The sequence below is a fragment of the Pseudopodoces humilis genome, chromosome 1, assembly GCF_049639895.1.
Source record: "Pseudopodoces humilis isolate 2021_Gansu_Grassland_sample_001 chromosome 1, ASM4963989v1, whole genome shotgun sequence".
NCBI lineage: Eukaryota > Metazoa > Chordata > Aves > Passeriformes > Paridae > Pseudopodoces > Pseudopodoces humilis.
In genome coordinates, this window is record NC_142200.1 from 33,298,488 (window position 1) to 33,325,324 (window position 26,837).

At 38.8% G+C, this 26,837-nt stretch overlaps 1 protein-coding gene across 3 annotated transcripts in view; it reads right to left on the reverse strand.

The window, feature by feature from the left end:
• C1H8orf34 (chromosome 1 C8orf34 homolog) overlaps window positions 1–26,837 on the reverse strand; it is a 159,244-nt gene that overhangs the window by 116,067 nt on the left and 16,340 nt on the right. For 2 of the 3 annotated variants that reach the window (XM_088058174.1, XM_005517106.2), the window contains exon 1: window positions 17,019–17,506. The exons of the other annotated variant lie outside the window; for it this stretch is intronic. In XM_088058174.1, the coding sequence (XP_087914300.1) occupies window positions 17,019–17,087 (69 nt within the window). In that variant the 5' untranslated portion in view covers window positions 17,088–17,506. Of the gene's footprint in view, window positions 1–17,018; window positions 17,507–26,837 lie in introns of those variants that run through there. 3 annotated transcript variants of the gene reach the window in all.

The following is a 26,837-nucleotide window of genomic DNA, read 5'->3' on the forward strand; positions in this document are numbered from 1 at the left end:
GATGCTAACCATGACAATAGTTATCATGTTTTCTCCCATAGTTTAATTTTCAAATCACAAAGATTTCTTATGATAGCTTATAGTTCTTTCTGCAATCCCGTATCTCTGCATGACAATCTCACACTTGTGGAATTATGCCTACCATATCATTATCTGAACACAGCAAGGATTTATCAAATGAGAGTAGTTCATGTTATTGCAGAAACACTGTAAGGTTTCCCTGAAGCGTAATTCAGCAGCCTTCCTCAGTTTCCATCCTCTCTATCAACCTCTGAAACTCTGCCCTCAAGGCATGCACTTCACAGTTCAGCCAAAGAAAATGAAAACTGCTTTTTCTCTGAAAGGTCTGTAGGATTTACATCAAAATAAATACTCATAGATAAAGACTAGGAAAGACTATTACAACCTGGCTTAAATTACAGCCATAAAACAACATTGACTGCACATCACTGCCTTACCTAAAAGCTAATTCAATAGGTGGGAGCCGATCTTCCTCTGATCAGCTGAAGTAATCTTATTTCAATTTCAAGGTCTAAGTTCCACCATGTGCAATGACTCATTACTGCAACTGTTAAAAAAAAATCTCATTATATTTCCAGTTTAAGCTTCACTGACTTAGCTTCAACCTGTTTGACAGGATTTTTTTTTTTGAGGAAGGGTAATTCAAGAAACTAAAGTAGAAGGTATTTTTGTGGCTACCTCTGGTAAGCTGACCCCAACCAGCAGCTAAGCATGCACCAGCCACTTATTCATTCCCACCCTCAGTGGCATGGGGAAAAAATAAGAGCAAAACCAAGAAAAAATCATGGGTCAAGATAAAGATAGCTTAATAACCACAGGAAAGAGAAAAGAAAAAAAAAATCAAAGAACAAGTGATACCAAGGCAATCACTCACCACCTCCCACTGCCTTACCAATCTGCAAGCAACAGTTATTTCAGAAAATTTACTCCCAGGTTTAATTGCTGAGCATGACATTATAAGGTAAGGAATATCTCTTTGCCCAGCTGGGTCAGCTATTCCAGCTGTGTCCCCCCCCAGCCTGTCCCTATCCTGGGCCTGCTTGTTGGTGGGCAAGAGGAAACAGAGAAAGCCTGTGCTCAATCACTGCTAAGCAACAGCTAGAAGACCAGTGTACCAACACCATTTCAGTCACAAATCTGAAAAGCATCAACATACAGGCTTGCTGTGAAGAAAAACCAGTCCCTGTCAGACCCAGTACAGTACCACTGTAGAAAGGGTTATTAAAGGTTTATAAGTGGTGATCAGGAAAGAGCCATATATGAAAAAAACAATTAAGGAGTTGACTCAGCAAAGCCCTAAGGCTAAGATATTTTTTATTCCTGAGAAATAAATAATTACAAAGCCATGGGCATGCTTAAAATGCCTTGATGAATTAGACCGCTGCTCTGTGACTGTAGAATTACAAACACTCCCTTCCTTCTTTCTGGAAGCCTACCAAAAAAAAAAAAAAAAAAAAGTAAATTAATGTTTTGAAGATTGATGGAAATCCTTCCAATTGCATCCCATTGAAAACTTTGATAATACACATTTTAAAAATTTGTGCAGCAACCACTGCACTTCCCAGGTGCTTTTCTTTCTCCTCCCAAACACTCACTCAGTAACTCTGCATTACTACAAAATTAGATTTATTCAAGGTATACAGAAGGATAAATGTGAGATGATGTTTTAAAACATTCTACTGCCCAGTGTGTATAGCCAAAGTTAAACATTCTGTATAACTTCTATGCCTTAAAATTATTGTAAAAATTGATTTCATATTTTTTCTAATCTTGACCAAGCATTTTTAAACTATTCACACGGAATTTCAAATAATAACCTGCAATTACAGTGACACAAAATAGGGAATGTGAGTTACCAGAATCCAGGGTGGGGAGGTTCTAACACAGATTTAATTACCTGGACTTTAGCTGCCTAAAGAAATTAACCCTAAGTTTGCTCCAGTAATGTTCACTAAACAAATGTCAAAGTAGTCAACATATGGTCCCTGATTGTTAGAAATTACTTAAATCCTGTCATTTGGAAAAGATCCTTTAGTACAGCAACTAAACAACTACAAGCAATATGCAGTATAATTACAAGCTTTATTCATACACGTTGAATAGATTAATATCTATTCAGATACACATCTTAATTTCCTGTTATTTACCTGTGAGAGATTAATTTGGTCTCATAAGAGTTCATACCAATGTTGTAATCAGCTTTTTAAATAGACCTAATCTTTAATATGCAACAATACATTAGAGATTTCTGAACTGGAAAGGTCAGAATTTATTGCCATGGAAAAATCTGGAAACGAATTTTCACCCCAGCAAAATAAAAAGAGGTTTTTTTATATTTGTAAAATTTATATACTGCAATTGTTTCCAGAACTCCTTAAATAATACTAACAAGTGCTTTTTATATAGCATTTCAAGACAAAGAGACTGTTTCACATGTAAAGTGTTGCTTGATTGACTTAAAACTACTTGTATCTTATTTTCACCCCCCACAGGAGAGGTCTAACTGAGTTGCCCGTCACAGGTAGCACAAGATATGCAGTATCATGTCAGGAGAACCACTGCAGACATTCTGAAAGCTCTCAAATGCTTCTGACAACTTAGTCATGTTCACTTTGGTTCCACACTGCTTATACTCAGCGTTTCTCTAACTGTAACTGGAAAATCTTTTTACTATTACAAGTAACACTTTTATATTAAGTTATTTCGACCCATGTCCACTTACATATAGATGAAGCTTTTGCTTAATTAACACACTTGAACTTTGCTATTTGAAAAAAAAGAAAAGCAAAACCCACAATGAAATTGGAATGAAAGAATTGGTCTCTAAATACAAGAACACAAGAATATTTTGCCATCAGTCCACAGATGTAACAAAACTTGATTATAAATGCATTAATAATATTCTAGTAAATATCTAAATAACCATGTTAACTAACAGAAAATAAATATTGACTAATTTGTTTTTATATTTTAGAGATCTTCCCCCATTTTGTGTACTATCATCTATTAAATGTTACCACATGATATTTGGAACTATTTAATTTTTAAAAGACATCAGTGTACCTGAACCTATCTTCAGCCCCAACCAGGAAGACACCTTAATAAATCCAGTTCAATTGGAAGCAAAATCCACCTCTGATAGCTTCCATATGGATTTTTATCATACATCAGTTAAGCCAAAACTACCTCTATGATTTTCATCATCAGCAACCAAAATAACAAAGAAAATGCTTCAATGATTTTTTTTCCTCTTAACATTATTTGCAAAGTTCTGATAGATTTCTAACATTCTCTGCCTTCATAGATTATCTCTTTATTTCAAGTCAAATTAAAATAGATATTTCTTCTACTTAAGGCATAGAAAATTCTGAGAATGATGATCCAATCATAGTCAGACTAAAAAAAAGAAAAAGAAAAATTGAAGATTAGAAACACATAGGGAAAAAGACATACAGGTGTCCATTTTGACGTAAACAGTGCAGCAGGCTTGAAGTATACAGGTTTAGAACGCAATATGAACTGTGAAGAATCGGGTAGGAGAGACACAGCAGCAAAATTACATGGAAAAGAAAACAACACTGACTGCTGAGGTACCCGTGTTCTACATGTCTCCAGCCACTTCCCAGGGTTCCCAAGCTGCTTCCCACTGGCACTACCAGGTTCATTGCTCTGCCTCAGCCCTGAGAAATTAAAGTCACTGCCCATCTCCATCTAAAAATGGCTGCAACTTGAGGAAGCACTCCCAGGCTGTGGTCCGGGATTCTCCCAGAAATCAGGCCCTTCAGGGTCGGGGTTTCAAAACACACACACCTGGCAAGGCTGAGGTCTGAGCCCAGGAGATGACACTACCTGCTGAAGATGAGCACCACACTGCCCAGCTGGCTACTCCTATGACAGAAAACTTGCCCGCAAAGCAGGCACCAAGACTACCCTGCTGAAAATGCATGGTCCAAGATCCTCTCCACAGATTAACTTGTTCACCTCATTTACTGGCTGTGTGCTGCCTTGGAATAAGACTCAAAACTCATCAGGCAAGTCTCTTTTGCAACATGTCCAGACAATTTCTGTCACAATAGGGTACCTTTGTCTCACTACAGACAGAAAATGAAAATACAATATGAAGACAATAGAGATTTGCAGCAGACAATTGATTTAGCTTTATATAGGACAGATAATATTTTGCATTCTGTTTGAACATATTGAAATGTACCCAGAAAAAAGACACAACTATATTCCCCAGAAGGCATGGAAAAAGAAAATGTCAGGCATAATTCAGTAGCAATAATCAGAGCAGCACAGATATCTAAATAATATTTAGCTTTGTTCATTTAAGAAATACTACATTTTATTTTTATCCAGCAGTGTGTAATGTCAAAAATTCAATCTAAACACGTGTATCAGCACAGTCCTGTATTAACTTATTTCCACAACCAAAAATCAATTCCCTGTGCCTAGACACAGCTGCAACATCCTGTGTGGAACTGTTGGTTGAATGCTCTTTTTCACAAAGGTTTGGCTACTAATGGCACAAAGCAAAAAAAAAACCAAACCGAACCAAAACAAGAAACACGCCCAGATATATATAGATATATAGATAGATAGATAGATATATATACATACACACACACACATATATATATATATATACACACACACACACACACACACACACATATATATATAGCTTTAACAAGTGCACAAGTACATATCCCCATACAACTTCTGCACTGAAATCCTTAGAGGAAAGATGTTCTATAATCATGTGCAGAAAAGCATCCCTCAGCAAAAGACAAATGATGAGCAGAAGTGAATACAGTTGAACTGTATGAGGAAAAACACCAAACTTCATTAATCACATACAATAGATATATCATGGATTACATCCAGGCACATGTTTAACAGAAGAGGGGTCTAAGGTGATTATTTGTTTCATTAGAACTAACTTGCATGCCCAAGTTCTTAGAAAAACCCCTCACCTAAGGAAGTAATGCCAAAGAACTCACAGTAACTCCAAAGAGCAGTTGAAAATGGAGAACTGTGTCAATATCAAGCTAAAAAAAAAAAAAAAGGCTCTGAAATAAGAGGATGTCAGACACCACTATTTGACCTCTGAGGCCAAGTGCATTGGTTACACAGGCTTTAGGCTGACACTTCTATCATGCCCACAAATAAAGTAGGTCTGAGATAATGGGGACGGCTAAATAAATACTAGCTTACATAAGCTGGATTCGCTTTCCACTCTGTAAGTTACAGATTAGCTAAACTATACATATGATGGCAATATTAAAGCCACTTTTATATAGTGCAAAGCATAATTATGAAATAAGAAAAAAAAATATTATCAGTCTCTGTGTACCAAAAATACAAACTAATGAATATATTTTTCCTGAAAGAAAAATTACCAAAAAAATATTACAAAGACATAAAAAATTGTGAGTACTAATAATTATATCATATAAATCAACTTATTAAAGTCACTTTCTAGCCCAAACAAGGTAACTTTAACACATACACAGAACTGGTGTCTTTCTTGAAAGTGTCGTTTGCACTTTGACTATCTCCTCCATATAAACTGTCACTATGGATTTAGTCACCATGTCCCCACTAGTTTAACAGTGACATGACTGCAACATCCAGGAACTGTCCTCTGGCTCAGGTTTTCAAACAAAGGACTAAAGCACGTCTACTATGGACTAAAGGACATGAAAGCTAGAGCCTTAGGTGGACATTTAAAGAGGAACTGCTGTACTAACAATTGGAGACTTTCTATGGGTAGCAACAGTAATTCTTAAGGGCAGATAATTGAATTATACCTAGAACTGGAGTTAGGCCCATCATTTCTCATCAGACAGTTCTACCATCAAGACTGCAATGGTTCAGGCAACTGAAAATCACTTTATTTCTAGAAGTTGAAATCTAGGTGATTTTAGATGATAATAGGGTTTTGGAGCTGTAGAGCTATTTTTAATAACAGCCGAAGCATTATTAATCTGATTTTCTAATGCTTTTTTCTTTAGAAAACACTGTCTATGAATCACTGGTGTACATTTTTGTTTGTTTCCAAGACTGCAAAGTAACTTCCCAACCCAGACAGCAATTGCCCAGTTAAAGCTTCCTGATGGTTTGATTGCTCTTTATTTAACAATATACTAAATTTGCCTGGTTAGGAGTGAAGGCCTTCCTCTTGTAAATCACGGTCTCACCAACTGCAGCAGGGCTCCCTGTGGGAATACAGTATGATCACATGGACTGCGCTGCAGCCCTGAGACCTGTCACTGCTCTGTATTGCCACACTAAGCAGCAGAGAAGGAGGGAGAAATCAATTTTTTCTTGATTTTGTGGCACCAATTAATGGGATTAATAGCACTACCAGGCACTGAGGCAGCACAAAGAAAGAGAGAAAGTAGGAAGCCCATAATGAGCTCGGGGTCTTGCTGTGAAAACTCCTAAACCATGTGAAGACCATAGGAGCCAGAGGCGTTTGCAGCTCTATGCAGGCAAACAATACAAAGGAAGGGGAAACACAAGCACAAAATAATACATGATAATGCAGCAGGACAGCATCAGCAGAAGTAAGAATTGTAGCCAGGTAACTGGCTAGCATTTTAGTATCCTAACTACTATAGATTTTATTTCCTCTCCTTACTAGTTAACTTTTTTCCAGTGTTTACGTAAATGTTAAGTGGATCTTCATTCTGGCCAACTTCATTTTTCCATTATCACAGGGAAACATAAGTTGGATTTTTTCTCCCCTGCTGTCTTTTTCTTTCAGGTATTCCTCCTTCAGAGAATAAGAAATCAAGATTAAATCTGTTACTCTAGTAATTTAGTCTTCTTTTTGTGTTTATCTCTCTGCACTGTTCCTTATTGTTAAGTCTACATCCAGCCTTTGTCTCCAAAGAGCTTCTCTGTCTTACACTTTATATTGGACTACAGGCACTATCTAATGGCATTATTCTGAACCATGACACACTTAGGAGGAGCACTGAAATACCTTTTTTAATTTTTTAACTGGGGTTTCTACCTCATGCAAAACTATGTCCTCAGCGCAATTATGGGTGGTGTTTCATATGGCACACCAGAGTAATTTCCGCATCTGCAAACCTTTGTCTTCTCCTCAGCTTGCATTTCCCTGGATATCTCTGCTTTTTCCTCATTACTTAGGAAGGACAAGACTCTTCAGAATCCTTAAGAGGATGAACATCCAGGTTGCATTGGGTGTACTGAGCATGTCATACCCAAATGCAATGGACAAGTGCAATTAACACAATGTGTCTGAAGAGGAACCCAAACACCTGCCACATTTATTTGGGATCTCTGTCCTGCACAGACAGGATTCTCAGGCCTGTCCCAATGTTTCAGAGTGTCTATATGCATTTCATAGAGCATGCACACACATTTCAGTCTGAGAAATCCCAGTACACCCAGTCATGGAAATTATGCCATCTCTCTTTTCTTCTCCTTCAAATGAAAACATATCCTTAACTACACAAAAGCCTCCAATTCCATCTCTACAAAACTATCACAGAGTCTGCATCATAAACCTTTTCTCTTTCTAACTGGCCTATGAATAATTGCTTCCACAGGTTCTTTTCAAAGTCACCTACAGCTGAAACTATCTTTTCAGTTCTATGAACCATCTCTCATATCTCCAGAAGAGACTGCTTCCACTTATTTAGGCTTCTAGGATGAATTCTGTTATCAACAACACCGAGCAGCTTTTCTGCACTAGTGCACCAAAAGGAATGTGGAACTTATGATCACTCAGAATTCCTTTCTTTGATATACATACCTGACCAGAGGAATACTTCACAATCATCCATTTACCTCTCCACTCATACAAATGTCAGCAGAGGCAAAACGCCTGTCAAATTGGAGTGTAGCTCCTTCTTAATGAAGGAGTTCATGGCACAAAAGCCAGTGTTAATAGTGGTGCTAAGGACACCTTTAATTAATTCTCTGGCAAATCCATGCCGAAGTAATGCATCAAGACCAAGTACTAGAGGTGTGAGTCAAACACTGCAAAACATACATGCTCTTTACATAATAAGTTATATTTTCTTGTATTTTCCCTGTCTTTCTCACTCTTTGGTTATACTCTTAGCAACCATGAGCACTAGAACCTTTCTTTAAAAAAAAGTACAGATTCCAGGTAACCATTTGATGGTAGGGATTAAGATCATAAAAATAAAATAGAAAAGAAAAAGAACATGCTGGCAATGTAGCATTAATCTTCATCCCACCCTCTCTCATTTCCTATCCTTTCTCGCTCTCACACTCAGTGCATTCATATCGTCTGCTTCCTCCTAATTTGTTCAGCCATCCTCCCCAGTTATTCAATTCCCTCTTCTGCTCCTTCACGGAATCAACTGGGCTTCATGACATTCCCCCAACCTATAGGAAGCTGCACCTTTAAAAGACAAGATCCATATGAAGCTAACAAGCACACAAGCTTTGCAGATCTTTTATGCCCACCTAGTAGCTTGCTACTGGAGAAAAGCACCTGTTCTCCCCTCCCTCCCTTCACCCTCACGCCATCTACATTTTCTCCCCCAAGTCAATGCCACATTCCTCATCAGACTCATGGTGACCCACTGAGCTCAGCCTACTGAACAATTTTCACTTCTTTGTAGATTTCATTTTCTTCTATTTCATCTTCCCAAACGGGGTAACTGTAACATGACACAACCACCAGTTCTGGAACAAGGACAGCAGGAATGCACAGTCAGAAATGAAGATGAACACGACCTGCAGCAACTGGCTATTAAATCAGCCTCATAGCCCATAGTCCTGAATACTAAACCATCAAGAGTGTCTGGAGTAAAACAAACCATAGAGGAGGAAAGATTCAATTAAAAAGGCTCCAACACAGTTGAAAGACCCAAACTCTCACAATTCCTGCCCCAGAAAACAGCTCCTACAAAAGCCAACAAAAGAGCTATTGTATCATAACTATATTGTACCAGACACTATAGAGAAATATGGTTTAAGAATAGAGTGATTTAATTTATTGAATATTGCAGGGAGCTGGAAAATGAGGAAGGAGAAAGGATGTTTCACATAAATACACAATTAAAAGTTTCCACCCTCTGTATGAACAGAAATTTTGTAAGACGTAGCTAATGTAAAATAGCCTTCTATTTATCATGGATAATGCACATGCATTCTTCATTTTTTATGTGCATTTCTCATCTGTAACACATCTCCTCATAGTACTATATACACTATACATACGCCAAAATCTGAGGTGTTTCACTGGAAACTCCACGTCTAAGGCAAAGATAATACTTGAATTTTATGTGAATAAGGGAAGAAAACTGCCCAAATCAACAGAAGAGCAAAACCAGAGGGGCATCATAACTACATCCAAACGATTCTGCCTGAACATTTATAGATGGAACTAAAAATAAGTATTCAGTGAAACTGTGAAGACAAAGGAAAATTGACACAACACAGCATACGGGACCTGACTTAAAAGTTAAGGCCATCAAAAACAAGTTTGTTGCAAGCTTTTTAAAAGGATATTACCCTCTATTCTAAGAGCAGATCTGGATGTTGGGTTATCTTGGCAAAGGCATAGGTGTGCATTTCAAGGGATCATGCTCTTTACCTGTGTCCTAGGATGAAAATCTGTAATCCTTGTTTCTCCTATCAGCTGTGTGCTGCTTTTCCTCACCTTTAGTAATGTGTGAGACAGCTCACTGTCCGAGTCAGGAGGCCAAGGGTTTCTTAACAATTGTACTTGAAAGTGTTCCTGCTTTCACTGGTTTTTAACCACATCTTATGGTTTCAGGCAGAGAAGACTCTTAACACAGAACCTATCCTTCTGTCATACTTTACAGCTCATATGACATTTCTTAGGAGAAAAAGTGTGCATCTGTGCAAGGGGGATAATACCTAATAGAGGAAATAACACCTCAATTTTGTCTGAGTAATTACAGACACTAAAGTGTTTGGGTAGTGTTTGTTCCAAAGTTGGTGAATATAAAAAATTATTCCAGCCACCTCCTGTAGCTTAGAGGTAGGAAAGTATCTCTATCCCTCTTTACTCATACAAAAGCACACATGCTTTCCCTGAAAAAAAAAAAACAAAACATTGCCAGATTTTTAAACATATTTTAAAAATCACTGTATGAAAAAATCCCAAATACTCATTAGACAATTGAAAATGAGAAATTATTCCCCCACTTCTTTATTTGCATAAATAAGGCAAATGGAAAGACATAAGTGAGAATAAAAGACATTGGGAAAAAAATAAAAGAATATTGATTAGATATTAAAAATAAGAGGAAAATTGTAAAAGAACATGATGTTAAAATACTCTCAAATATTATGTTTCTAACTCAATTTAAATATTATGTTTCTAGCTTCCATTTACTAAGTAACACTTTTAAAATAAGGAATACTAATAACAGGTATCTGTCTAGGTGCTTCTTTTTAGTCAATGCCATGATAAAGCAGATAACTAAGAAATCCACTTGCTCCAGAACATTAAAATAGCACATCATATGTGGCAGAAATGCTGGCTGAAGTACTAGCTGCCCCCTTTCCTCCCATAAGCTCCTAAAAAACCAGAAGGCTGAGAGTGTGCTGACTCTGGAGTATGGATAGTATCTAGCCACTTGGAAAAGCATCAAAGTATTCTACTTTATATTTGCCACTTAATATTGATCTGTTGTACCAAAAAGACTGGATTAATCAAAAGAAACAAAACAATTGAAGAACTTACTTCAACACTGTTAATGTAATCCAGAATTTTGAAGATACATCATAATGTGATAAAACAAAAAGAAATAAGACCAGTAGTAATGGGCTAATTTTGATCCAGACTGATTAATTATTAAACAGGTTGCTAGAAAAAATTCTGTTAGCCTTATACCTTACCATTCAGCAGCCAGGCTTTGCTGGTACATGATGGTGAGAGCAATTCAATTGAGAGCTACTTCTCACTCTCCCAGGTATTTTTTGATGCAAGATTGTTATGTCTTCTGCTCCCCCTCTCAAAAACAAAGTAATTGTCATTTTGAGAGTTCAAAAACATTAAAGCTGATGTAATAAAAGGATGCTGATATGATATTTTCACTTTATTCTTCTGTATTCTAGGTGCAATTCTTCCCATTTAACTACTACTTGGATTTTCATTTATTTCTGTGTCTGCTGCCAAAGATTTTTTTTTTTTTAAAAGCAATTAAGAAAGCAATTAAGAGAGCCCACTTTTCCATTTCAAGCAAGTAATATTTTTGCCATTATGGAAATAAGGTTTATGTGATTACTATTTGTGTTCTTGGCCACACGAATGTATACCTCTATCTATGATATCTTTCACTGTCCTTTTCAAAAATACTTTTAAATCTTCAACTAACTTCAGAGTTCAAATTCCCAGAGGAATCACAAAAATGCAACTGCTTTTAAGTGTGGAGAGATTAACTAGTCAGGTAGCAAGACAATGTTATTTTCCTCATTCAGGAACATTTTTTTCTTAGTATTCGATTACACAGGAGAGTAGAATTATGACTGCCTCAACCACAGGGAAATTCCTCACATTTGCATCTTGTTGGTCATCACAAAAGTCAAGTAATAAGCATAAAGCCATTGCTTATGGAACTGGTTGTTAATGGAAAAGGGCATGTCTGTAGTTTTAATTAGGGTCTTCCACTTGCTTTCTCTTAAAAGAGAAAGAAACTATGAGACTATATGATGAATTCTGCAAAACGCAAAAGATCTCCACACCATTTTTCCTTTTCCCTTACATTCCCCTTAAACAGGTCTTTTACTTCACATGTAGTGCGCATTAAGGCTACAATAATGCCCTAGTAACAGGCACCAACAAAAATAAAAATTAGAACTTAAATGTGATTCCCTACCCCCTACTGTGTAAGACTGCAACATTTCTAGATCACTGCTGGTTTCCACACAGCCTTTGTAAAACAGCTGATACTGGCTTCCCTGCAACAGGAACTGCCAGACTGAAACAATGTCACTCAAGTTAGCGCCTAAAATGATCTTTGTGATGTCTAAGTACTGAAAAACTCAGCCTTTCAAAGGCTCCATCTAGCTGCTTGAAATGAAATGCTTCACTAAATACATTTGTGTAATCCATAATACAGATTCTTTCACACTAGCAACAGAATCTAACCCATTAAGTAAAATACCAAAATAAAATAAAATATCTGAGCAATCTCAAAACAATTCTTTGAGGGTATCTCTATCATTCAAATTGCAGATATTGCAATTTCTTTGACACATATTTTAAACATAATTTTATACTGTGAGAAATTGTGAACTGGTTAATTAATCATTCAAGTTGACAGTGTCTACCCTTTGCACATTTAAGAACCAAGGGTAAACATTGCTTCAGAAAACAGTCAAAAACTCCAAAATTAATCCCCAAACTTTGACTAAGTCAGTCATAAAAAAGCACTATTGATAGTGTTCACCACCAAACAGGCTAACCTTTAAGTGAAAAGCATAGTTATTTTATTTAAATAATGGACACCACTGCATAATATATACCAATAATGCTATTTCATTTAGGGAAAGAAAAACCTTCACAGATTAAAAATAAAATAATTTCCCATTGTCTTTGCTTCAATAATTATGTCTGCTAAACAAAAAGAGGCTAACAGTGGTATTATAAAGCCTTTATGTTGTTTGAAATAAAAATTACCGTTCTAAGACCACATTACTTGGAGAAAAAAATTCTTAGGTAACCAGGGGTTTGGCATGTTTATTTTAAGAAGAGTTATTTTGGCTTTTTATAATTCAAAGAAATTACAGTTCTTGGGTTTGCATAACAACAACGTACCTGCTGGATGCTTTTTAGCTGCAGTTCTAGAAATAAAAAAAAATCCAAAATACTAAATTTATCTCAGAGCTCTTGAAGATTTATTGCAATCTGTTCTTAAGAGTGCTGATCCAGCTTTCAAATCCACAGAAACTAACTGTCAGGTTGCCCAACTGAGAACACAACTGGATGCTAAAGAGACAGAGTCTTACAGAAAAATAGATGTATGGATACAGGCAGCAGGATTATTCATTGAGATTATTAGCACACACAAAATGAACTTCTTGGATTGGATGCTTGAAATGCAAAGTGGGTCAATACTTCACTCAGACAGAAATGAGTGGGTGCTGATTCTGAATACTCTGTCCCAGCCAATTTTAGGCACATACCTCCTGTTCACATTTTAGAAAGATGTTAAAAAAACAACAGTGAAGCTTCATCACAGAAATAATTCATATTTAGAATTCTTGTTACATTCCAAGTTAATGTGAAAAAAAAGATCTAAAAAAAAACAGGTAGTGCCATGGTATGTGTTACCACAAAAATCCTAGAAAAGAGGCATTTCTAAAGGGCATTCCTCAAATCTAAACTCGTCTAAAAACAGTATTCTTAGATGCCAACAATCTCTTACAGAAAGATATCTAAGCTTTCAAAAGCAAAAGAAAAAAGAAAAGAAACCCACAACACATAGCCTACACAGAACAGGGTAAGGATGCTTATGAACCTCATAGAATATAAGGGGTTAATTTAAGACCTTATTGTCAGCACTAACAACACCTGTATGCCCTGGGGCATTTAGAAGCTGAGTTAGAGGCTCACAAGGATCTTACCTTACAAAATTATTGGGCACCTGAAAGACAAATGGCAGAGAAGCAACAGTTTTGAAAATCCATGACTTGGGGACCCACATTCAAAAGGGAAAATGAGGCTGCAGCATCGAAGTTTCTTGCAACCTGACTTAAATCTCAAAATTGACACAGTCTCAGATGTACACAGTAATTCCAACCCACCTTCCTTCCCACCTCTAACCCATAAATAAGAATTTACCTTGTAAAAATGCTTGGAATCAAGTGAATCCGTACTGAGTAACCATTCATAGCTGAGTGGAAAGGGCTTTCTAGTATGTGTTAACAGGTGCTGGTAGTCTGTAGAAGACCAATGCCTCCTGAGTCAGCTTAAGCTCTAATTCTTTCTCCAGGAGTGTACTCCTAACTTTTATTTATAGAGAAGGAAACAACCTTCTAACCAAGGCAGAGGTCTTCCTGCATCTCATATGTCAGCATTCCTCTTTCACAAAAATGAGGAAGATAATTCAAGTGTCAAACGACGCAAAACTTCAGCAAAGATGTTCTTAAGTAGGTACTGCCAGTTAATGAAGTAAAAAAATCCCTAACCACTGTAACAGAAGGCCACAAATACAGGGCAGAATGGAGAAAAGAGACACAACCTGGATAACTGCAAGCAACTGGAACACAATGACCTACTAGCAAAAGCAACTACTGCTCTTAATTGTAATGCAGGGGAATTGTACTTCACCTTCAGTACATTGCCAACTGTTCCATCCATCAGCATTCTGTGACTCCGTAATTGTCTAAAATCAATGGTGTAAAGTCCCCTTGATCACTGATTATTCATTATGCAAGTAGGAAATACAATCTGTTTATGCATCACTATCCCTGCCTTCATCACAGAATGCTCACAGGTCCTCTCTCCACGTCCTTCTTTCCTGTGACTGCCCTTAGCTACCCAGTATGATTTCATGCACTCACTAAAATATTGACTTAAAGCATATATTGAGATTAAAAAATACATGCATGCATACATACAGTCTCAACCTGCTCAGCAAATAACACTGGATAAAACTGGATCCGAGTCCACTCTGTTCTGAGTTGGTATTAGAAAATTAGTAATCCCTGAATAAAAAAGATGTCTATCATCCATGACAAGTGATGGTTAAATTAGCATCCAAACCAGAAGTGATATAAGAAAATGCTAGCTGTTCCTGGATGAAAAATGAAGCACAGGTCTCTTTTGCAATGTGTCACAACTTTCAGACACACAAAAAACTGACATGTTAGTGACTATATCTGACTGTGAACACATGGTATTCTTGAAACACCACAAAGCACATCTAATAGGAATACTAGTATAGAGTAAAAGATTCATCCATGCATAGTCTTCAGTCAATTCCCATCAACTTCAAATACCTGTCTTCCTTTTTCTAAGGACTACAAGAACAAAAAGTACATCAAAAAATTAAATATGGAAGTAGATTTTAAATGGCCAATCAGGAAGCAGAGGAGATAAGAATTATGATCTTCTTCCTCCCAGTGTAATGGATAAAAATAACTGTAAACAACTGCAGGAATGCCATAACCCTAGAACTTAAAACCAGTCACTAGTGTTCAGGCATAAGTGGATTTCACACCAAAGTCTTCCATGAATACAGGAGTGCACTAAGAACCTGTAGACAGCCTGCACAGTTATGGAGAGAGCCTTTCACAGATTCTTTCTATCACAATGAAATTCCTACATTACAATGATTAGTGAAATATGTAGTGATACATTTAATGCTGAAACAAATACAACTTCTCAATCTTTCTCTCCCCTATTGATAACTAAAACGTCCTACAAGAATACAAATGAAGATAAGCATCTTATACTATGGAGAAACTTGGTTAAAACACTGACTCAGAACAGCAATGTCAAGTAGTTCCCTTGAATTTTAATGTGTAAACCAATGGGTTAAGGAAATTTAGAAGAAAATGAGAGCTGTCAAGGGACTAACTCTTGAACAACCCCAAAGCACTGAATTTCCATTGAAATAAACAAGAGTCAGTTACATAGGTACACCTAGCAACACAGCTGACTGAACACAATTTTACTCAGAAATTGAACCACACAATTTTTTTCATGTTTATGAATTCCTTAACTAGAAAAATCACCTGCTGTTCCCTAGTACCCAGTTACTGTTCCATCAAAAGGGGCTTTATTTATTGCAAAATAAAAATATCTAACACCACTAGCACTGAACCAACACAGTCTATTTCAACAGCCTATGCACACAAAAAATATAAAAACAGACCATTTATGAACAATTTTCTAACAAAATTTTAACCTTTCTTATGGGGGGGGTGGCAAAATATACACTGAAGACAAGGCATCCAGCACACCAGAATAAAAGATATTTCATACAGAGTAAGCTTTATTGAGAACAAGTTAAATACTGAAAAAGGGAGACTTGTGATAATATTGCCCGAGTGCAGTGCATAATGTATGTGCATTTTGATGTTTAAAACTGCATGCAAAACAAGATGACAAAATGGTAATAATCACGATTACTCTAGTACCCTTTCAAATTCTAAGTATTCACAGCTTATGCACTGAAATAGTAAAATATGCACATCTGTGCATCTACAAATCCCTGCAAGTGCATCGTTGTAAGAAAACGGAAAATCTGTAGCAAAAACACGGTGTGTGGCTGCAGACAGAAATTTCAGAAAACACCATCGACACGGACTTTTTGCAGGACAGACTTTTTTCCCAGATCCCGGTCCAGAGGGTGTGTTTGCCGATGGGAGGCACCCACCCGTCCCTCACCGCTGGCCGGTCACGGAGGGGCAGCGCCGCGGGGCTCGCCCGCGGGCCGTGCGGCACTCGGTGCCCGCTGCTCGGTGCCCAGCGCTGCCGCCCTGGAGCCGGGGGTGTTCGGAAGCGCCGCCTCCCCTCGCAGCGCAGGGCGGGTGCGCGGTCGGCCCGCGGCTCCCCGCGGCCGGGCGGCGGGGCGGGGCCGCTGCCCCGCGGCCGCCGGGGCGAGGCGGCAGCGCCGCGGGGCCGGCCCCGGGGACTCGGGCCGCGGGCGGGGGGGCGCAGGGGCACCTGTTTGACGACCCGCGCGGGATCGTGCGAACCTGAGGGCGGCGCGTCCGTGGCGGGGCGAAGAAGAGGGGCGCATCCTCGGGATAGCCGGGAAGGGAGGGCTGCGCGGAGCTCCGGTGATCAGAGGGGCGTGGAGGAGGGACACGAGGGCACACGCGTGCTGCGGGGCGGCAGGACAAGACGAGGGGTGCCGGCGCTGCCCAAGCAGCGCCCCAAACTCATCCTCTCCCCTATGTTCACCTGGGCTGCGCGGGGGGCCGCGGCCATGGTGGGGACACCCCCGCCCCCACCGCTGCCCGCCGCGGAGGAGCCGGCCGGCAAGCGCGCACCTTACCTCGAAGAGGGGACCGATCTTATTCTTCTCCAGGTAGGCTTGGATCCTGGTCTGCTGGTGAGACGCCATGAAGAGCTCCGGGGGCGGGGGCTTGAGCTCGTCTCCCCCGGCGGCGGCTGCAGTCCCCTCCGGCTGCTGGCGGCTCACTCCCCCGCTGCACAAGGGCTGCCACAGCGGGAGAGGGCGGAGGCGCTGCCAAAGTCGCCGGGACGGAGCTAACTCAGGTAACTGGGGGCGGGGGGAGAGAGCCGGGTGCCAGTCGCCCGCTTAGCCGGGCGCGGGGCTGGCTGCCCTCAGGGAACAGCGGGCGGGCGCTGCCTGGAGCAGAGCATGGTGCGGGGAGGAAAGAAGCTGCAAAGGCGGCCCCCGAGCCCGCGCCGTTCCGCGCTGCGTGTGTCTGTCAGTCCGTCTCTGTCTGTGTTTCTGTGCCAGGCAGCGCCTTGGTGACGGGAGCAGCCGCGGTTCGCGCTGCCGCCCTCGCCACAGCGCCGCTGCCGAGGCCGATAGCCGCGGGCTCCTGTCAGTTCCGCGGCCGCCGGCGCCCGTTGACGCCCGGGTTCGGCGCACAAAAGGCGGGAGCGGGGGAAGGGGGAGGAGAGCGGGCGGGAGGCGGGGGCTGCTCTGCCTCCGCCGCTCCCCTGCCCGCCCGGGGACGGGCTTGCCCCCGGCGGAGCCGCGGCCCCCCCTCCCCTCCGGTTTGCGGGGCCCCCACCCGGCTCCGGCCCCCCGGGCTGGGGTGAGCGCCGTGGGCCGCCCGGCGTGAGGCACCTGAGCGGCACGCGAAAACTTCAGCGGGGGGAAGGTCGCGGAGGAGTGAAACGAGTCGCGCTGCTACCAGGGAAGGGGGATGCAAGGACTACAGCCAGCGCTTTTCCTTAATTTCTGTTTAAATTGTCTTTAAATCTTAAAATGCTGCCTTTCTTATGATACCAATGAAATTCCCAAGTAGGTACAATAAGCATCTTAATGGAATAACTGGAGTAGCTATGCAGGTGCATCCTGGTCGCAGGTTGTGTAGAGTTCCAGCAAGCAGCCAAGGGCGCTTGGCCAAAACGTGATGGAGCAAATAAATATTCAGATGACTTCAGAGAGTAGTGAGTTAATGAGTACATCAAAGAATTAGTATTTTTTCTGTCTTCACTTCAAGTAATTAGTATCCCACCGTTTCTGGAAGCAGGATAATAACCAGCTTTTTTTCTCTCTCTCCCTCTCTCTATTTAGAGAAGAACAAACAAAAATATGCTTCTTGGGGTTTATCACTTCTCTTCTTCTGCAATAACTGATTCTGCTGTACTAACATTAACCTGTTTGGTAAAACAATATTTTTTACTTTTTTTTTTTATAAGCATTTTTTTTAAAAACGCAAAAGAGCTTTGAAGACTTTCGGGAACATTCAGCACATCTGCTGAATCAGGCTGCCTGTTCCCAATCAAGCAGTGTTCTGCAAATGCAAGAGTACAGGCATCTCCTGATTCAGAAACCACTAAAGGAAAGGATGAATTTTGTCAGGAGTCAAAAGATCCTGAATTCCGCTCCTATAGCCATTGACTGTTGTTTGACTTCAAAGTCCTCCGTACTGACCTAAACCTCAAGCTTCTACCTAGAAGGAGGTCAGATGTAAGTGTAACATAAAGAGCTTGCAGTGCATCCTGTAGTGTAAGCAATATCCTGTAGAATTCTTTAATGGTTTGCTGGCATGTGCTTATCCCATTCTTACTAAGGCAGTGTTTGTTTCCATAGTAGTCACTTAAAAATGGCACTTTTTTTAATTTGGATTCTTAGTGGGTAGTCTTCTAAAATTCATATCAGCTCAGAGTTTTAGTGTATCTTCTTCAGCAAAGTACTGCCTGGTGCCACTTAAATAATATGATGCTAAGCTAGTTTAATCACCCTAATGAGGATCATACAATCATAAGGGTAATTGTCAGTGATGCAGGTTCTCTACAGTGGCTCCAGTGATTCCCATCAGAAGAGGTTGTAAAATTTCATAAATCTCGCCAGAACCCAGACTGCACCAATAAATAAGTCTCCCACTTTGTAAAATGATGCCCCCTCTCATGATGCAAAAAATGGGAACATATGTTTCTATAGCCCTCCACAGCCTGACTTCTCAAAGTAGCAGCACTTCCAGACCTTCTGGGACGTGGCTGGAAACATCAGGACTTGCAAACTCCTACTTGCTCTGTGTAGACCAGGAAGAGGACTGAAGAAAAGAAACAAGACTGACATATGAATAGAAAAGAGAATTTATTAAAGGAGGTTTTAAAGATAGCATAACTGTCTATGGCTGCATACTTGATAGATGCCAAGATCTCACTGTTAAAACCTCAGAGGTTTGAGGATTTCTGTTTTGGTTTGTTTTTTCTTTCCTCCACTGAATCACAGAATGGTTGAGGTTGGAAGGGACTTGCCAAAGCCCCCTGTTACATTAGGAGCTTTGAATATTTACCAAAGATGCTGGAATTTTTTGGTGTCTGTTGTCATTCTTGCTTCCTTTTTCCCTAGACCATTTTTCCATCTCTTAATTCTCACCCAGGAATATAATCTAGATTTTTGAGTTGGCTTGGGAGACACAGTAGCAGTCCTGCTGTGGCTGGGAAAGCTTCCAAGGCCAAATGCAGAGTTAGCTTTCTAAACAGACGCATCTTGTAACCCCCACAGCTCCCATGAAACTTAAATGACAGGTTATCCTTTGATATGGATTAGGTACTTTAGGGAGACATGAACACAGTTCCTTACCAAGAGCTTCATGCTACTGTTACCTAGGTGAAGGTCTTCAGCAGTTCCTGACAGTAAAGCCTTCTGAGAGCTAAAATATGGGAGTTCAGGTGTCTCCTGCAGAGAGCACAGACTGAGTGACATGGTATAATAGGAAAGGAGCTTCACCGATGCACTCTTTTCTCTTTTTTTTTTTTTTCCAAAAAAGCACAAAAACTGTTGCTTGATTTAAGACCTGCCACACCAATATAGCAATCAATAAATACTTGTGATTTACAAATAAGCACAGAAAGCTGGATATGTCTCTGCTGTCCTCTTAGCTGTTAGGAGACAAACATTTTCAAAATTTAGTTAAGTTTTTTAGAACTGGTTTTAATACAGTCTCTTAAAATTAACTTTCATCTTAATACCAAAGGACAAAATTGCTTGGATTAAAATTATTGGTTGGAATTTTTATTATTTTCAACAACCTTTTTATATGAGCAACTGAACACTACATTGCTTTACAACCTAAGTAATAAAATATAGTCTCTGTATTGCACTTTGCTATGGTCCTGGTTTAATTTCTTGGATATTTTTCTTTCAGAAGCAGTATACAGCATGCACATCTACAGAACATTCAGCGGTGAACTGCAAGAACAGAAATAACTGAAAGAATTTGCACATGGGCATCAAAAAATGAAAAGTATCCCAATTTAAAAATATATTCACCTCACAAAACAAGATTCCCCAAAACAAGGAGAAAGAGTCAAAAGAACAGGGCTAATTTTAAGATGTTAGTGACCACACTATTCAGTTTTTATCCTGTGTCTGTACCTGTGATATCTGAGCTCCCTGAGCATACCATCGTATGTTGGTAGGTTTCTCAACCTTCACTCTTTTCTTCAAGAGAACAGTGTGAATTTTTTGATAGGTCATTTCTGGTTTGGCTTACTCAGTTCAAGGACTTTGCTAGAGTAGGGACCCGTTAAATAATTCCATAGTATTCTACATCATTTCAGTCCTGCCATCCATTTTTCAACAATAAGTTTGCTGCAGTTCCAATGCTGAGCACTGAATTTTCAAAGTTACAGTCAGTTGCAGTACTCATTAATCATTGCCAAAGTTAAGTTACCTGGGCTTCACATGCAAGGGTGTTCTTCAGGAGTCAGAGCTGCCACTGCCTAGCAAAAAAGGAAACTGATGACTTGGCTGGCAGTAAAGGTACTCCATGGGTCACAAATACCAAGTGCCAAGTTAACAAATTTTTCCCTTCTGGCTAAAATTTAATCCATATGCTCTGCATGAAGTTTATTTTTTGAGATGGCATCTGGAGTACAAAAGAGACATTACAATCTAAGAGAAATATACTGGCAGTATATGAATTTATTACAAACCTTTAAATGGCTTTCTAGTTCCCATTAAGTGTTTTATGCTTCAGTTATCAAAAATTGTCAGAAATTCCTTAAGAAACCTTTCAAAAACAATTACAGAGAGGAGAAAAAGTAGCAGGCACATCAAAGGAGGTAGTATTCATCAAAACCTGGTGATGTTTTCCTTAGAAAGCTTTCTGTTTTGTCAATGTGTCCTTTCATGTAATAACTCTACAATAATTCTTCTTCCATTACTATTGATTGTTTCTATTAAAATTGATATTCTGTGCAGTCATTATCTGCTTCATGAAGACCTAAGAGCCATTAGTCAACAGCTGGCTAAATGCAGTTCTTAAAGTATCCTTGTACTTAAAAAAAAATGCAACTGAAGATACATCCAGGAGAATGAAATCCCTGAGTCCCTGCACTTTATAAGTGAGGCATTATTTTTTATTGCCAAAGCATGGCCTTGGAACATTATAAACCCCTGTTGTAAAATTTTCTAAAAAAGCACACATGCACACACACACTGGCTAAATATTGCAGTGCTCCAAGCTGTTTAAAATAATGGAGGTCTAGCAGTTCCTGACCTAGAAAGCTGTCATCTTGCTTTTTATTTAGTATTCCCCTAAAAATGGATCTTCTCAGATGGAATGTTTTCAAAAGAAATTGAAGCATCTTACTGTATTATGCTGAAATACCCAATTTACCTTTTATCCCAAGTTAACTGACAGAATTGTAAATAACATCACTGGAGGGCTGATTTTGTACACCTAATTTAAAAAAAATAAAAAATTAAAAAACACTCTGCTGTTCTGTTTTTTTTAAATGTACTTAGTAAACAATAATATATCCATGAGCTTGAGTTTAAGCAACCTCAAATATCATTTGTATGGTTTTCCATTCACACCAAAATAGGAGCCATACAACTTTGAAACCTGGTCTTGACCCAAACTTATTGTAAAGAGCAAGGATTTCTTCTCATCTTCATTCTCATAGAGGATTCAACCTGTGTTTTGGATATTTTGTCCTTTATACATTGTGATCTTGACCACAAACAGCCTCTGTGTTAAAATATTTCCTATTCTCTGCAGGGCAGGACTCTTAGGAACTTGAAAGTTTGCATTATGCTCAAGCTCTCAATATGGACAAGAACAAATCACTGTAAAATCCAAAATTCATAAACCCCCTTTGTGCTTAAGGAGGATGAGTGTCTACCTCTTTGACACCTCTTACTCCCAGATGTATTCTGTAATTTGTTTTCATGTATCATGTTCACTTTCCTGCGTCCAGTGATTTGTTTGGGAATGCTCTCAGCCTATTCAGAAAAAATAGTCTGTCTCAACTTGAAGAATTTAGCTCATATCACATTAGCGATCCAACCATTAATAGAAATCATTACTCTTTCAAGACTTTAGTGCAGCTTATATCAATTTTTAGCACCTTTATAATTGTTTTCTTTTTTTGAAATAATGTGTTTGGCTACGCAATATCATAAAACATAAGTAAAAGTAGTAGTACTTATGAGAATATTGGTAATATCTGTGTATATTAAATGCATTTTAATGACAAATATTCTCTGAGAATTTACTCTTATTTGCAGTATGGAAGACTGCAGACAGGCTTAATTCAGAAGCCATTCTGCAAAGCAGAACTCTTAGTACCCTCCTGGAGGTGGATTGGCCAAGTTCATATACGGCTTCACTGACACCCAGGGACTAAAGTAATTAAATAAAAGACTTCCAGCATGAACTTACAGTTACATTCTACTTCCTTTCTGAGGGATAAAACTATTAGTTTAATTACTTGGTAGTGACTAAGAACATAAAACTTCAACCCTTCAAAAAATGTTCCTTTCCCTTCCTGTGTCATTGCCAGAGCAGAGACCATTTTTCTGTGCACTGTTGGCATTCTGGTAGTGTGGATGGCAGCAGCGACTGAACCAAAACCTTTTGGTATGTCCTGCTATCCCAAGAGTCTGGTCTAGTTCTTCTAGCCTCTAGTAACTAATACTATGCAGACCAGCCACTAGAGGGGAATAAAGAATCACACTGTTCTAACATAGGTTACTGCATCGTGAACTGCTTTGCAGGAACATCTCAGCCATGGCCATGAACAACCGCTGTATCTGACGCAGCTGGCAATGCTGCTTCACGCTGCAGCCAGTACATTTGCATTCAGACAGCAAGTTTACTTAAGGGTCTTTAAACCTATAATATGTTTGTACACTCATTGCATAATTATTATAAATGTTTGTACTGCTAACTGTATCCTAATTACTTGCAGTGGTAAAGTTATGTAGGCTCTGAACCACCAAGCATTTCAGCATGTTTTATTAGCTAAAAACATACGTTCAAGTTAGGTTTTTCAGGTGCTAAAGATAAACATACTCAAGTGTTTTGCTAGATCATGACATTTTCAAGGGCAGGGAGGTATGGTCATCAGAGGACATCCATCACAGCTAACTAGCCTATGAGGACTGTCAAGCCTTAGATGCCTGTAAGACCCTCATTTGGGAAACTACTGAAAGCAGGTAAGGGTACTAAAGCTACTGAAGAGTGAGTGAGCCAGTGCAGAAGCCAATCTGGATAGTGGAAGTTTAGGACAACCGATTTCCAGATGGTTGAGTTAGCTTTCGTCTACATGTTAACTTCTCTGCTCTTAAAAATGCAAGTCAGAAAACATTAGTCAAGAATTCTAATTACCCATCAGAAATCCCCAAAACATAGAGGAGGCTGTTTTGCGGGCTGGTTTTTATTACCAGAACAGACTTAAGAATGAACAGGATTATGTTAAATGAGTATACCAGTGGTGTCATCTTCCAACAACAAAAACAAAACAAAAGAAGCAGTTCTAATCCAAAAGAGATCTAATCAGCAAGAGATACCTTGAAATAAATTTGAAACCTTCAGATTTCAGTTTCAAGGTCTCTGAACTCCCCTTCTCTCCTACCTGCTCTCCTGACACAAAGCTGTGATCTATAGTAACTCTTTCTTCTAATAATGAAGGCAAAGATTCTGATGTAGCCATTTGATTGCAGGAAGTAAAGTCAGAAAGAAAAAAAAAAAACAAAAACAAACCAACACAAAAGGAGTAGTGGTAAAAAATATATGAGCTGGCAATGCTGCTGTATCTTATTTTCCAGGCTTAGTAGAGCTGGATTTGAAGACAATATCCAGGGACAAGAGCTTAAAAATGGAAAATTTTACTAACTTAAAGATTCTTATCTTTACACAAAAAATCCAGGCAAAGAGGTATGCATTGCTTTTTAGTAAGAGGGAGGCTAGCAATGATCCCATTTAATTTCCTGTAGTAGGAAGCTTAGCAACTATTCAGTAATAATATCTCCTTAGGTGATTGCTGCTTATACTTGGAGGGATGTGAAATTAGAGGAAGTCCTTGAAATATTAATGTCAATGCCCATTACAGTCCTTGAAGAGGAAGACAAGGACATTGGACTGAATGTGCCATTGAATGCTTGCCCTTGGCAGAGTTTCAACCATCACACACACGTCTGATTCTCTCTAAAGTGGAAAAATTCTTGGCTTGGGACTCATCCCCTTGGGTTGTTTCTCATGGAAAATACTGGACACAGGGTTACTTCATCATGACTGATTTGCTTAATTGGAAAGAAAGGATGATATTTCTGCTGTGAAAGTAATTGGTGTTTAACATTTTTGCATCTTAGTGCTTTCAGAAAGTTTCCACTGATTTTCCTAAAGCAGTGCATGCACAGGTCTTCATAGACTGATGCCTTGATAATTAGTATTTTCCAATTAATACACCAAATCTTAGCCATACAGCTGTCTCCCACTAGCAAGCATGAACTTGAAACATTTAAAATAATATGCATTACAATAAGAACATACATCAGACAATTAGCAAAAATGTAATTGAATTTGTCTCCTGTCTGAAAATAAAAGGAAAAGGTTGGCTTGTTATTAGTAACATGACATCCCTAATAACATTTTAAAATGTATTTTTAATCTAGGATTAATTTTCCAGCACTTGATAATGCAATTTAAATTTCATAAGCTTCATTGTCCTAAACAATTTGGAAATAAAGGATTATCTGCAGCAAAATTGAAAGGCTTATTTGAAGACTACCTATGTGCCTATGCTATTTTATGAAAATATGTAGACAGTTATTTTGCTGGAAACTTTTTTCATGCAAATAGAGGGATTTATTGTCCATTTCACAGAAATATTTTAGCTTGAGTCATGTTCTTATCATGAAACTTAAATTCCATATTGCATATTAAAATAATAAGTGGGTTGGTACCAACTTTCTCTCAAAAGAGTAAAGCATGGAAATACAGACTGCACATATATATACTAATTCAATATTTATAAACAATACAGCAATTAACTATTAACTGTATTTTATAAGAGTGAGTCAAGATTTTAATTTTTTGGTAATCACTGGCAGATCTGCTTTAAATCTTCTTAATAGAGTCTTTACATGAATTGGATCACAGTTTTATTTTGGTTGGATTTGTGAAGTTGGTCTTGAATGTTTATTTGAAATACTCATGCCAATTGACCCATGTAGAATTAATGTGGTTTTTCCATAATGTGCTATAGAAATTTAGCATAGTGGCTTTCTTCACATAGGAAGGGAAAAAATTCTAAGAGATTTGGAATCACACCTGCAAGACAGACACTATGGATCAGTATCAGGTACACAGTAAAGATATTGGGTAAAAATAACAGATAACCTGAAGCTTTGAAGGAATTTTTAAAATTAGGTTTCTGCCAGATTTGGTGCAGCCTTTCTTTTTTAAGTAGCAATATGCTGCACTTGAGGGGGGGGAAAAAAAGCATGAATGAGCAGTCTGTTCAAACCAGAGAAAATGTAAGAAAAATAACAGTACTGTCAGTATCATCAACACATTGTGAGTATGTACACAAGTTGCTATTACTGAGCTTTAGGAAAGTGGTGTTTGGAACATTTCAAAAGGTTTGGAGAATCAATTCAGATAGTTATTAGGACTGATACAGAGATGGAGGTGGTGGTGAGCATTCTGCTAAACAATTTCTCTCAAGCCCATTCAGGAATGCAGTACTTGTCTTACTCATGTTTTTCCTCTTTCTTTTCCCCCTGTTCACTTCCTATTTAGAATTTATGACTACTATCAAGAGTTACTCAGAATAGATGAGTACATTTTTTATCAGAGTAGATTAGTGCATTATCTGCTGCTTTATTGTTTATTAGTAAGGATGCTCTTCAAATTCTACAAGAATGTGGGAGTAAAAAAGAAATAAAGATTATTAATTTTTAGAACCTAAGCACATCACACAAAATAATCCAGATGTTCACTGACAGCAGATTTTCCTACAGTAAAATCAGCATCTCTCTCTCTTTTCCTACTTTCCACTGAGTTTCTGTCTAGTTAGTAAAGGCTTCTTACATACCCCACTAGCTCTTCTACCTTTTTGTTTGGCATATATGAAGCATTCCTGCCACTGAAAAAAATTCTGTATGCCAGGATCTACCCTAACTATTCTCAATTCAGCATGAGTTAACTAGCATGAGTTCCAAGGATAGGAATCATAGTTTTAGTTACTTTAGGCTTCATTATGTCCTCATCTGCTTTATGCTGAAATATTTGTAGTAAAGACACCTCTGTTAATCTTTAAAGATAAGTCTCTTTAAAGATATTTCTGTTCTGTTTGGCACTTTCTGTAGATATGATGTTTCAGTTCAATTATAAAGAAGTTAATGAGCTCCAGTACAACTTTTTTCCAA